Raw genomic sequence first — 13551 nt, 5'->3', positions numbered from 1 at the left:
TACTGATTAACACACATTTTGTATGTATTATATATTGAATTCTAACAATAAACTAGAGAAAACAAAATGTTATTAAGAAAATCATAAGAGAAAATACATTTACAGAAGTGTACTTATCAAAAAACATCCATGGGGCACCTGTGTGACTCAGTCAGTTAGGCCTTTGAATCTTGATTCTGGCTCAGGTCATGATTTCAGGGCTGAGAGATTAAGCCTTCTGTCCGGCTCCACGCTGGACATGGAGCCTGCTTAGGATTCTCTTTCCCTCTCCCTCTGCCCCCACCTCTAAAAACAAAAGAAAACAAAAACCATCCACATATACGTCGACCTGTGCTGTTCAAACCCGTGTTGCTCAAGGCTCAACTGTACTCACATATGGTTCGTTCTCTTCCACTCCAGTGAACATCTAAGCATCACACCCTCTCATACTCTCCCATAGTAATCAAAATAAGACAATGTCTGTTCGAACAATGGTAATCACTGTTGTTGAGTTTACACACTAGTCAGATATTAGAAACATCTAACATAAAAGGTCATTTAGTTTTCTGCAAACCTTTTGATTGAAGAATTGTTGGAGAATGTTGTAAGAAGTCTCCAAATTTCTGTAGTGTTCCTTCTTTTTTCTTAGTGGTCACATCTATACTAACTGTGGATGCCTGACTCCGTAAAGAGTATGTTTTCTTAGATGATGGACGTGTGGAAACCTAAAAAACAAACATTTTTTGTTACTGTCAATGAGAAATGTTAAAAGGAAACAGTTGTAACCATAGCTGAATTAAAAGAGGCCACAAATTCACAGGCAAGGAACTCGGGATTAAGTAAATGAGAGGAGGATAAAAGAACCAAGGCATAGCAAGATGGGTGTGACAAGCTGACTCAGAAGTATTGAAGGGCCTGCTGCTGGCCCAATGCTAAAGGTTATACTCTAAGCCAAATTAGATGAATAAGAAATGGAATATAAATGAGTTATAACTGGACAAAAGTGGATTTCTGAGTAATTACTGATCAACTTTTACATCTTTATTTTTATATTCTACTTTATAAATATAAGTTAAGAAAATGATCAATTCTGAACACATTAAAAGACAAACCTTTTGTTCCTTTTTGACAGAAGAATTTCTATGCTCAGAAACAGGAGACTTCAGATTAGGTCTGGGTGTAGCATTCTTCTTATTTTCACATTTCACCAAGTCCTAAAATTAATGAATTTCAGTACTAGTTAATTCCTAACAATATTTTCTTTGTCTAGGCTTTTAAAAAAGATGATTTTTTTTTCTTTTGAAGATTTTATTTATTTATTTGACAGAGAGAGAGAGAGATCATAAGTAGGCAGAGCAGGAGGCAGAGAGAGGGGGGAAGCTGGCTCCCGGCTGAGCAGAGAGCCAATGGGGGCTTGATCCCAGGACCCTGAGATCATGACCTGAGCCGAAGGCAGAGGCTTAACCCACTGAGCCACCCAGGCATCCCAAGATGATGGTTTTTAACCAAGGGCGATTTTGACCCTAGGAGACACTGACAACGTCTGGAGATATTCTGGGTTGTCATTGCTGGGGTAGGAAGGTGTCTACTGGCAACTAGTAGTAGAAGCCAGCAATGCTCCTAAATACCCTTATAAATTCATAGGAGAGCCTTCCAAAACAGAGGTGTATAAACCCAATATCAATCATGCTGAACTTGAGAAACCCTGACTGAAGGTATGACTTTTTCTCCCAACTTCATTGAAGTATTATTGACATATAACATAGGTAAGTTTAAGATGTACAATGTGAGGATTTAATACACACGTATATGGGAACATGACTGAAGGTATAAATTTTTCACACACATCATAAGTAATGAAATTACATAAGCTAAATAAGAAATAGTAGAAGGGATACCATCTTTTATTTGAACCCCATTTCTAAAATATAGCAATATATCTACTCTTTCCCCAACTCCCAAATCATGCAGAGTCTCTATGTTTAAGAACTCTTATTGAAATCTGGCAGCATCAAAAACAAAACAGAACAAGAACAAGTAAAAATCTTCAGTATAAGCACAGGCAAAATGTTAAAATCAAGAAATATAATCTATCTTCCCTACTAAATAGGTACGACATATTACTTTTTTTCTCCCATATAACTTCTCTTAGGACAAAGTCTCTTGTAGTATATTAACTGAATCAAACTCATACAAATCGTAGTTGTACCAAAGATTATAAACATAAAAGGGGAAAAAAAAAAAGGCAAGAAAAGAAACAAAGAAAAGATTATGACTGAACCTCAGAATTTAAGTTACAAAGCAAAAGTCATAAGGGTAATAAGAAGTGGACTTCCTGAAAGGGGAAAGACGGATGGCATCAATGGGAAACAAATGCACAGTAGTAATGCATCATACTTGCAGTGTGCAATGAAGAGGGCTCTAGAGTCTTCTCTGGGTTAGAACGTACAGAGCACTACACAAGTGGTTGTCATGAGGACCTTACAACACTCGGTTTACTAGAGCAGTGAAGAGCTAGTAAAATCAGGAAAAACCTTAAGTTTCTACATGATTTATCTACACCAATCTGGACATCTATTCTGAAAAACACTTGGGGAGTATATACCAACAGTAAAATGAATAAAATAATGGGTTTTCAAATCCCTGAATACACAACCAATTTTTCCTTTTCCCTTGAAAAAAATTAATCAAGGAAAAGTCAAAATAGATCATAATGAAATTAAAATACTATTTTAATGTTATCTAAAATTTATTAAATATAAATTGAATAAATATTGAATAAAAGTTAAGGCTCTACTAAACAAGCACTGAAGTATTCTAGGTGTAGCAGGGAAGATGCTAAACAAATTTCATTTGGCAAATTTATTACCTGACAGAGAGCCTCAGGAGTATGGTTAATATTATTTCTGCTCTTCCACCAGCTTGAAAATATACTATTCTTTAAAGAGGTAGAAAAAAAAAAGTTGAAGAAAAGTTATTGTGCTAGAGAGTTTATAATTAGTTTTAAATTTAAAACAAGTTACTTTTTTAAAATAAATACTACCATTTAGTATGTATCCACCAAATGTGGAACAAAAGCTAAGCATTTTAAAAATATTATCTCTAATCCTTTATTTCCAAAAGGAGTAAACTGAGAATGAGAAAGTTTATGTGACCGGCCAAACCTGCTTGACTAGGATACGGCAGAAGATTTGCTAACCCTACAATCAGAGAGCTACAGTACAAAGTAGTAAAGAGTTTGTATCCTACCACTAAACAGAGGTCCACATTTTAATACACCAGCTGATAGAAAAAGTCTCTCTTCCAAAATCTACTATAACCATAGGGAACTAGATTTTAGTTAAATAACAAAGATTATACTCGAGCAATTTAGCCATTTGGTTTCTGTAATTTATCAACCCTTTTCTCTTCCACTAGAGGGAAAAGTCACTAAGTTTGAACAGGACTGGTATACTGAAATAGCTTTCCACTGAAATCTACCACCGATCAACCTATCACAGCTTCAATGAAACAAAGGCTAAGTTTTAATAACCCTAAGCTTTTTGCTTAAGGACTATTCAACTATAATAATATTCTTTTTTTTTCAAGATTTTATTTATTTATTTGACAGAGAGAGAGAGACAGCAAGAGAGGGAACACAAGCAGGGGGAGTGAAAGAGGGAGAGGCAGGCTTCCTGCTGAGCAGGAAGCCCACTGCAGGGCTTGATCCCAGAACCCTGGGATCATGCATGCGCCAAAGGCAGCCGCTTAACGATGGAACCATTAAGGTGCCCCACAATAATATTCTTAAGGAGTACAAAATATGCCACAAATTATTATTTTGGTCTCCAATAACAGTGCTTATGAACAAGAGGGCGGTATGAAAGTTTAATTATGTATAATAACTAAGCTTAAGTTTTGCTTGTTAAATTTACTCATTAGTTAAGTACTTACCTCCTCCATTTCATTACTCTTCCTCTTCCGGGCCTTGGGAATCTTAACCGTCACGGGTAAAGTGCAACCAGGGTGTTTCACTGCCATTTTGTTTGGCCGTAAAGGTGTAAATTGAATCTCTAACTCAGGTTTTGGAAATCGAGTGGTTTGATTATTTTCTGTTGACACTTCACAAGAGTCAAGAACTACAGAGCCATCCTACAACAGAATTAAAAAGAAAAACAAATCTTATTTGCAGAATATGAATTCATGAATCACCAAGAATTAACTCTTTCAAATACCTATCAGAGACAATGAATTGGAAAAGGTTAAAAGAGTGCTGGGTCAAATTAACCACAGCAAGGACAGAAAGATGAAGTTATGATCTACACTCTCCAGGTTTATACACGATATGTTAAAATCCAAGGAAACAGAGATCAGTATTTCCCAAACTTGTATGATCATAAGGATAATTTAGACAATTTGTTTAGAAGATTCTTGGACCCTACCACTAACCTACTACTGAGTTTGTTGGTACTCCATTTTTATTTTGCACCCAGGAAAAAGAGCCTCACCAGTCCCACCTGCCTCTTAGTCCTGGCCCCAGGAGGCAGCCCCCGTGATGTGGGCGAGCACTGCTACTGGAGTCAGGGATGACTGGTTTGAATACTAGTTCTGCTCACCTCTTACTCTGGGTTACTGTGAGAAGGTTCCTTAATCTCTTCACTTTTTTTCTTTTCTCTTGTTGAAGAAGGCTTACCTACTTCCAGGGTTACCATGAAGAATAAATTATGGGACATCCTGCATCACAAACCTACTAAATCAGCAATCTCCTAAGAAAGAGTCTAGGATTTTTAATAAGCATCCTAGTTAAGGTAGATTAAATTGGCTTCTAATTCTTTGTTACTCTTCCCATTGAGAAATGGAGTCTCATTCCCCTTCCTTGAATCTGAGTGGTCCTTAATGACTTCCACGGCCAACACGATGTGGTGGAAATAACACTGTCGTTCTGAGGTTCAATCATAAGAAGGCTATAACTGCCATCCTGTCCTCTTTGAAAAGTTATTTTCACTCCCCCTTCAAAATGCCTCATTCAGAATGCAGCCACTGTGCTGTGAGAATCCCAAGCCACAGGGAGAGGCCACATATAGGTCCAGCTGAGCTCCCAGAAATCAACTATTAGCTCTATGAATGAATCGTTTTAGACTTTAAGCAAAACAGAGCATATTGATTTCATATAGGCAAGAAAAATATACAAACCAGCATAACAAAACCATTCCCCAGAATACACAGTAACTTTTGGAATTCGTAGTAAGAACTGGAATCAGGAGGTTTAAGACATAAATTTATGTATACATATATATAGTTGTATAAACATACATAAATTTATATATAAATTTATAAAGAAATGTTCCATATATAACTGCCTTTGCAATCAAGATTAATCTTGTTTATGAATTAACTTCAAACTTTTCTTCAAATGATATGATCTTAGTCTCTAAGGCCAATGCTAATTATCTGAAATTCCACCAAAAACTATCAAAGAAAGGGCAAGAGAAAAGAAATGGCTCCTGCTATTTCTCCAGCTTAAGATACCCCTCTCTTCCTGTTCATAGCTCGGTAAAATCTATTCACCTCAAGACCCACTATGATGTTAGCTTCTCTAATCCACATCCACAACCACTCAGGCAAAATTCATCATATCCTCCTCTCAGGCAATGTTCCTTCTTAGCACTCTTCATGACTCTTGGCCCACAAGAAGAAGTCAAACAAGTAGTCATTTAGGCATCTGTCTTACTACATTCTTTACTCCTTGAGGATGGCGATCATGCCTTATGTTTGTACTCTCAGTATTTAGCAATGTTCCCAACCAACACTGAAAACTTGCAAATGTGTTTAAAAAACAAATGCAAAAAAGGAATTTTGTCTTTAAAACTTTAAGTGACATAGAATTTTTATCTATTTCATATGTAATCTAAGACTCTATTATCCAAAGTGATTCATAGAACCCTAAGCCCACTACAGATTAAGGAAACTCACCGTGAATTACCGAGATATGGTGACAAAGTTATTAAATGGGTACGATTTAAAAAAAAAAAAAAATACTGAGTAGAATGCATATTAAAAGGACATCTTGGGCGCCTGGGTGGCTCAGTGGGTTAAGCCTCTGCCTTCGGCTCAGGTCATGATCTCAGGGTCCTGGGATCGAGTCCCGCATCAGACTCTCTGCTCCGCAGAGAGCCTGCTTCCTCCTCTCTCTCTCTCTCTCTCTCTGCCTACTTGTGATCTCTCTGTCAAATAAATAAATAAAATCTTTAAAAAAAAAAAAAAAAAAAAGGACATCTTATGAGGATATCATCGATGTTTTATCTTTTGTAGGATTTCCTATTTCTGACCATCAAGTTTGTTTATAATAACAGATGGGTTGTTTGCAATAAGTATCATTTTGAGAAGAGATTAATACCATTTGGGGATCTAATCTTCCAAAAGAATTTCACTTCTCAAAAGGCTTTAGGTTTTCCTTCCCAAAGCCAAGAGCACATACACCTAACTGCACAGTAAGATACTTACAACAACTGATTAAACTTGCAAATGTTATTTACTAATTAACAGTCACAGTAAAGAGGGTAAAAAGTGGACTGTGTTACCAAATGCCCACCTCTACCTCATTCCTAGAAACTTCAAAACTTGTTGACTGAGGTTCCGTTTCAACTCTGCCAGGATCCATTGAACTCATATGTGTAGGCTTGATATCGACATTTTGTTCTTCCTAAGAAATATTAAAACAAGCCATTGTAACCAAATATGTATTAAAACACTTCACCTAAAGAAAAGAAAATCAAGATTTGGGTGGATTAAATCACGGAAGTAATGAAAGACTTCCTCCTCTCATTCTCAGAGACTTAGGAAAGGCTGGGAAACTTGCCAGCCTCTGGGCCTGATTGAAAGAGAAATCTAAAAGACTACTTTCAATTTTCAAAATTTTAAGTGTATTCTCTCATTTTACTTTCATTCCAACTCTCTCAGCTAGATTTGGCAAGAATCATCATTCCTACTTTCTAGATGAGGAAACCAAAACCTAGAGATATAAAATCCCATGGCTAAGGTCTGTATTAAGTTGGAAGTGCTGGAACCCCAGCAACTGCTTTGACAACACCATTCCGAAAAACTTGAGGAGTCTTGAGAATGCAACTACAGTATCAGAGTAGAAAAGACCATATTGATAACCAAACCTTTTCTTGCTGCATACCTCATCCCTTTTTCTCAGTCAGGGTATGTTCTATTCCTATACTCTATTTAAGGGATCTATAAAGAAGTATCAGATTATATTTTTAAACTTGATAAATTCCACCATTCCACCTTGATAAACTTGATAAATTCCACAATTCCACCACTTGAAAAATTCTGCCTTCTCACAACTGCCATCAAAAGCAGAAGTCATACATATCCTTTATGTCACCTACCCAAATAAAAAAGGTTGTACCGAATCTACAATATGGAACAACTAGCATGTATTGACATCCACTGTGGTAAAAACTGTGCTGTTTTGCAAATGTTCTCAATTTTCACAACTCTATTAGGAAGACATTACTATCTCTGTTTTAGAGAAGTTTAGATGTAGTAAGTAATTTTCCCAAAGATCGCGAAACCACAGTGACAGCAACACACACCTAGTTTTTCTGTTTCTAGTCTGTGCTGTTTATACCACGTGCTACTACCTCTTTTTTTTAGCAGTCTTCCTCTTAGAATCATGAAGTCTTTGGTTGTGACAGGCACATACATTTATCTTCCTATTGTCTGGAGGCAGCAGATTTTTAAGCATTGATCATTTATTTTGGAAATACTAGCTTCAGATGTACTCTGATTCAATTATACCAGGAAGTAGCTATCTGTGAAATGCAATCCTCTCTCCATGCAGGGTTCCCAACCCTGATGTAATATTACAAAACTAACTCCTGAATGACTCACCATCGTGAGTCACTATCAAAACAATTCATTTTCAAAACAATTCATATCTTTATATAGTCAACTATATAGTTGTTAGGGTGGGCCCAAGTATTTAAATATTACCAAGAGTTCAGGTTGAATCACATTTCCACATTTGAGAGGTAGATGAGGGACTAAATCACAAATTGTTTATTTTCTAATTACACTACCTGAAAGATATGACCAAAATATTTGAGGAAGTACTATTTCTCAGGTGGTTACTGGCAAATCAATCATAATGATAAAACTCTGAAAACATGACATACATAATAACTACCCAAATAACTTTTCCAACTCTGATTCCTCTGTGATCTATTGAAACTTATTTTTTTTATCTCCTGAGAGTTAATCAATTAAATAATTGTGAAAAATTCCTGTGTTCAATTAAAAAAAGGCATTGAAAGATAAGGATAAGATTCTACTCACGGTTTTAGGAGGCTCCAACGTGATCTTTCTTAATTGTTCAATTTCATTATCTTTCTGGATATTACTGGAGATCAGTTCCTTCAGCTGTACTTCTAAAGCCGCAACCAGTTGATCCCGTTCTTCTCGCCACTTCTGAAGATTCTCATCTTTCTCTGCTAGTTGTGCTGTAAGTATTTCCTAACCAGAAAATAAAGAAAACATTATGAAAGTAAGAATTTTTTGAAATTTTTACTAGAAATAACACAACTATGAATAAGACATGGAACAAACTACATAGTTAAGGCTAGATAAAATATTTACTTGTAAAACAAAATAAATATACAATGCCTTCACATATTTACTGCCCACATGCTGTATTCATCCTTATCCCACCCTCATTCCAAAAATCAGCTTATTGGTCACTTTTTCAAAAAGCAATTATTGTTTTTAAACTAATGCTAGCATTTCCCCCAGTATTTTGGAAATTAGAGGGTAAAATTACAGTCAAGCAAATGACAAAACTAATAGGAACAAACAACAGAGAAATGAAAATTTGAAGTACCATTTTCAGTGAGTTCTAAAACCATGAAATAGTGGTGAATTAAAGAAAATATGCATCAGACCTAAACATGAGAAGCCACAAAACACTGCTGAAAGAAAAATACATCAATAAATGGAGAGAGAATTTGTGCTCAATGATCAAAAGACTCCATATTGTTAAGATGTCAGTTTTCCCTAAATAGATCTAAACAAAGTCAAAACAATCTCAATCAAAATCCAGGCAGGTGAGAGTGCAAGTGTATGGAAATGGGAAGGCTCTCTGTAAAAGTTATATGAAAATGCAAACGATCTAGAATAGTCAAAATTATGTTGAAAATGAAGAACAAAGTAGGAACAAATACACTGTCATTTCAAGCCTACTATAATAATCAAGACAATGTGATACTGGTAGGAACAGAGATCAGTGGAATAGAAAAGAAGGTCTACAAGCTCACGGTCAACTGACATTCTACAATAATAACACCAAAATAAGCCAGTGGAGGAAAGGACAGTCTTTTCAATAAAGAATGCTGGAACAACAGCCAAATGGAAAAAAAAAAAAAAAAAGAACCCTAATCCCAATCTCATACCATATACAAAAAGCAATCCTTGGACAAAAGTGCCAGAGCAGTGGGAAAGTTTTTTTGTCAATAAGTACTACCAGGAAAATTAGTAATCCACATTAAAAAATTAGTCTTGATGCCTAACTCACTCCAACACAAAACTCAATACTAGAATCAAAATATGAAAGGTAAAAACCTATACAGGAAAAAGTGTAAGAGAACACCTTCATGTCTTTAGGGTTAATAAAGGAAAAGATCAGGAAAATGAACTAAAATATATTTAAGAACTCAAATTCATAAAAAAGCATTAAGGGAATAAAAAGTAAACTAGAAACTGAAAAAAGGTACTTGTAACACATGACAAGCATAGGAGGGTTCCTATCCAGAAAGTGTAAGAAGCTCCTACTTATCAACTAGAAAAAGCCAGATAGTTCAAGAAGAAAAAGGTACAGGGCCCTATAATCTTCAACCTCATTAATACTCAGTTAAAACCATAAAATTGACCATAAAAATGACCAATAATACCACATTTTTGAAAATATACAGCAACTCTAATACTACTTAGAGTATAAATGGGTATAACTACTCTGAAAACCAATACGACATTCTACCAGAGTTCGACACACATATACCCTATCACCCAACACTTCCATTCTTAGCTAACTATGCAAGAGAAATGCATGCACATGTGACTGAGAGAAATGTATAAAAATGTTTATAGGAGAATTTACATGTAATATCTCAAAGCAGAAAATAATTCACATATCCTCAGTATTAAAATGAAGAGGCCATGGTATATTCATACAGTGCAATATTCAGTAATGAAAATGGACTAATTCCAGCTATATGTGACATGAGTAATTCTCACAAACATAATGCTGAAAGAAGCCAGGTACAAACAAATGCATCCTGCATAATTCCATTTACATAAAAGTCAAAACTGCCAAAACTAAAGTACAACATTAAGACAGAATAGTTATTACCACTAGGAAAGAAATAGAAGAGGAGACCCCTGGGGGGCTGGTAATGTTCTATTTCTTGAAATGGGTGGTACTTAAGGGGACATTGACTTTACAACAGTTCACGGAATTACCGTTAGTTCTATTTACTGTGATTTACTGCATTACATGTGACAATTTTACAAATTAACAATTTATACCTTAATATGGCAGGACATATATCCTAGGTATGACTGCAAAGAAATATATGGGAGAAAGAAGGAAGCTAGCTTTCTCTAGGATTAAAAACTGAAAGTAGGTTTTGGGGCACCTAGGGGCTCAGTCAGTTAAGCTTCCAACTCTTGATATTGGTTCAGGTCATGAGGCTCCTCATGGGGTGTAGAGCCTACTTCAGATTCTCTCTCTCCCTCTTTGCCTGTTCCTCCCTCCCTGCCCCTCAATCATGCTCTCTAGCTCTTAAAAAGAAAAACAAAACAACTTAATGTAGGTTTACTTGCTAGCACTGCTGCTAGAGGGATCACTGACTGGGAAAAGAAAATAGCTCTATTATGGTTTAGTGTTGGAGTGACGGACAGTGCCAACAGTTTTGATTCCACTTCTTGCCTCTTACTATTGCCTAGGAAAGTATGATGGGCTGTGGGACAGGAGCAGAGAACTAGTAGCAACCTTTCCTGTTAAGACAAATGCAGCATCAGAGAATCATGCTCAACACATTTTCTGAAGATATACTCAATCATGTGGAATTGGGACATGAACTATGTTGCCATTTCAGAGCTGTAGTAATGACAAGTTATTAGTCTTCCATGATTTAGCTTATGACAAAAAGAGTCAAGAATCTAAGGAAATGACAACTAGGGAGCACCTGGGTGGCTCAGTTAAGCGTCTGACTTTGTCTTAGGTCACGGTCCTGGGGTCCTCGGATTGAGCCCCACATTGGGCTCTCTGTTCAGCGGGGACTCTGCTTCTCCCTCTCCTTCTGTCCCTCTCCCCAGCTCAGGCTCTCTCTCTTTAGCTCTCTCTCAAGTAAATAAATAAAATCTTAAAAAAACAAAACACAAAAACAAAAAAAAGACAACTAATGTAATGTAGTATTATAGATCAGACCCTGGACCCAGAAAAAGAGAACAGTGGTAAAATCCATGAAATTCTAATATGGTCCACAATTTAGCGAACAGAAATACAATAATGTTAATTTGTTGATTTTGATCATTGTACTATTGTGATGTGAGATGCTAATATCAGAAATTAGTGGTAAGAACACAGGAACTCTGAATTAGTTTGGCAACTTTTCTGTAAATAAAATGATTTCAAAATAAAAAGGTAAAATTATTTTTAAAAATCAGGGGGAAAATCACCCTTAACTTACTGAAGATATTAAAGGGAAGCTTAGCTATTATCTGTAAAATTCTGTTATAAACAAACAAAAATAACCAGCAACGACAATGTGATACTGCCAAGTTACTACTACTGAAAGGAGGCTTTTCATTTAAAGATAGTGTCAATGTGTTGCACAATAGCTTTCCTAAGACCAACAATAACTTTTAACTTCTTTTTTCTATTGGCAACATATGGTGTCAAACAGACTAAGCAGTCAATTAAAACAGGAGAGGAAAAACAAGCTAAGAATTGCTATTAAGAGCTATAGCTACTGAAGATAAAAACTGAGGGGTATTTCTACCTATCGTCTTCAAGAAACTATTTAGTTGACTTTTTTTTTTTAAGATTTTATTTATTTTAGGGGTGCCTGGGTGGCTCAGTGGATTAAGCCTCTGCCTTTGGCTCAGGTCATGATCCTAGTGTCCTGGGATCGAGCCCCGCATCGGGCTTCCTGCTCAATGGAGAGTCTGCTTCCCCGGTCTCTCTCTGCCTACTTGTGATCTCTGTCTGTCAAATAAATAAATAAAAATCTTAAAAAAAAATGTTTTTTTAATTTATTTTAGAAACAGAAAAGAACACAAGCTAGGGGAGGGACAGAGAGGGAGAGAGAATCTCAAGCAGACTCCATATTTACTGTGGACACCAACAAAGGGCTCGATCTCATGACCCCAAGACCATGACCTGAGCCAAAACCAAGGGTCAGATGCTCAACCAACTGAGCCACCCAGGCACCCATAAATGACTTTTTAATTAAAAAAAATAAATAAATAAAATCAGCTTATGACGGGCACCTGGGTGGCTCAGTGGGTTAAAGCCTCTGCCTTCGGCTCAGGTCATAATCCCAGGGTCCTGGGATTGAGCCCCACATCGGGCTCTCTGCTCAGCAGGGAGCCTGCTTCCCCCTCTCTCTCCTCCTGCCTCTCTGCCTACTTGTGATCTCTGTCAAATAAATAAATAAAATCTTTAAAAAAAAAAATCAGCTTATGAGATAACATACACCATATTAATAGAATCTATAGTTCACAATGCAAAATTTTATAATAGAGTTCACCCTGTAGCAATCAAAAGAAAGAGATGTTTAAGCTCTGCATCTAGATACTAAGATGTAATTAGGCATTTTCCCAACTTGCTAAATGGACTGAAGTAAGTTAAAATAAGAACGTAAGTGAACTTCAAAATTGGGACAGAAAAGTCATCTTACAAACAGACTGTCTTTTAAAAGAGCGAGAAAATCAGGCAACCATGTAAAGACTGGTAAAAAATCTCAGGGATAAACTTAACAAACGAACGAAGCTGGTGAAATATATCAAAGATAAAGTACAATTGTTACCAACCACTTCATTTTGTTGTTTTAAACAACGCTCTCTGTCTTCAGCATATTTTTTCATCTCTTTGTTTCGAAGATTCTCAGCTTCTTTTGCCTGAGTGATAAGCATCATTTTTTCTTCTAGCCATTTCTTTCTATCGGCTTTATATTTATGTTCACATTCCTATGTATATAAAAATAATACAAGTAACTATCACAGGCTTAAATAATACTTAAGCAACAGTCAACAAATTTATTTTTAAAACATATCATATAACCTATCACTTTTTTACATTTTTGAAAATTAAAAATAAGTGTTTTTCCTTAAACAATTGTAAGATCAGAGTTCATTTCGGATTATAAAATGAACACTGCTTGTTTCCTTTTCTAAATGGACTTTCTTTTATAAACCATTTAAGGACTCTCCTTCATCAGTGACCTTAAGAACAAATAAACAACTTCTATTTCTGAAACAGTTATAAAGACCCAAGCCTTCTTAATGCCAGAAAAGAAAAAGCCTTGG

At 36.0% G+C, this 13551-nt stretch overlaps 1 protein-coding gene across 1 annotated transcript in view; it reads right to left on the bottom strand.

Moving 5' to 3' along the window:
* LOC111145285 (kinesin family member 20B) overlaps nt 1-13551 on the bottom strand; it is a 77496-nt gene that overhangs the window by 6023 nt on the left and 57922 nt on the right. Inside the window, exons 25-31 of the mRNA XM_022500119.1 lie at nt 13057-13212; nt 8305-8481; nt 6551-6661; nt 3913-4110; nt 2849-2917; nt 1092-1193; nt 554-704 (exon numbers count right to left, since the gene is read on the bottom strand). Coding sequence (XP_022355827.1) covers nt 554-704; nt 1092-1193; nt 2849-2917; nt 3913-4110; nt 6551-6661; nt 8305-8481; nt 13057-13212 — 964 coding nt within the window. The remainder of the gene's footprint in view (nt 1-553; nt 705-1091; nt 1194-2848; nt 2918-3912; nt 4111-6550; nt 6662-8304; nt 8482-13056; nt 13213-13551) is intronic.

This window comes from Enhydra lutris, unplaced genomic scaffold (genome assembly GCF_002288905.1).
Source record: "Enhydra lutris kenyoni isolate GAN:26980312 unplaced genomic scaffold, ASM228890v2 scaffoldscaffold12, whole genome shotgun sequence".
In the NCBI taxonomy this organism is placed as follows: domain Eukaryota; kingdom Metazoa; phylum Chordata; class Mammalia; order Carnivora; family Mustelidae; genus Enhydra; species Enhydra lutris.
Note: the sequence above shows the minus strand (reverse complement) of the source record. Positions and strands in the feature narration are given on the sequence as shown.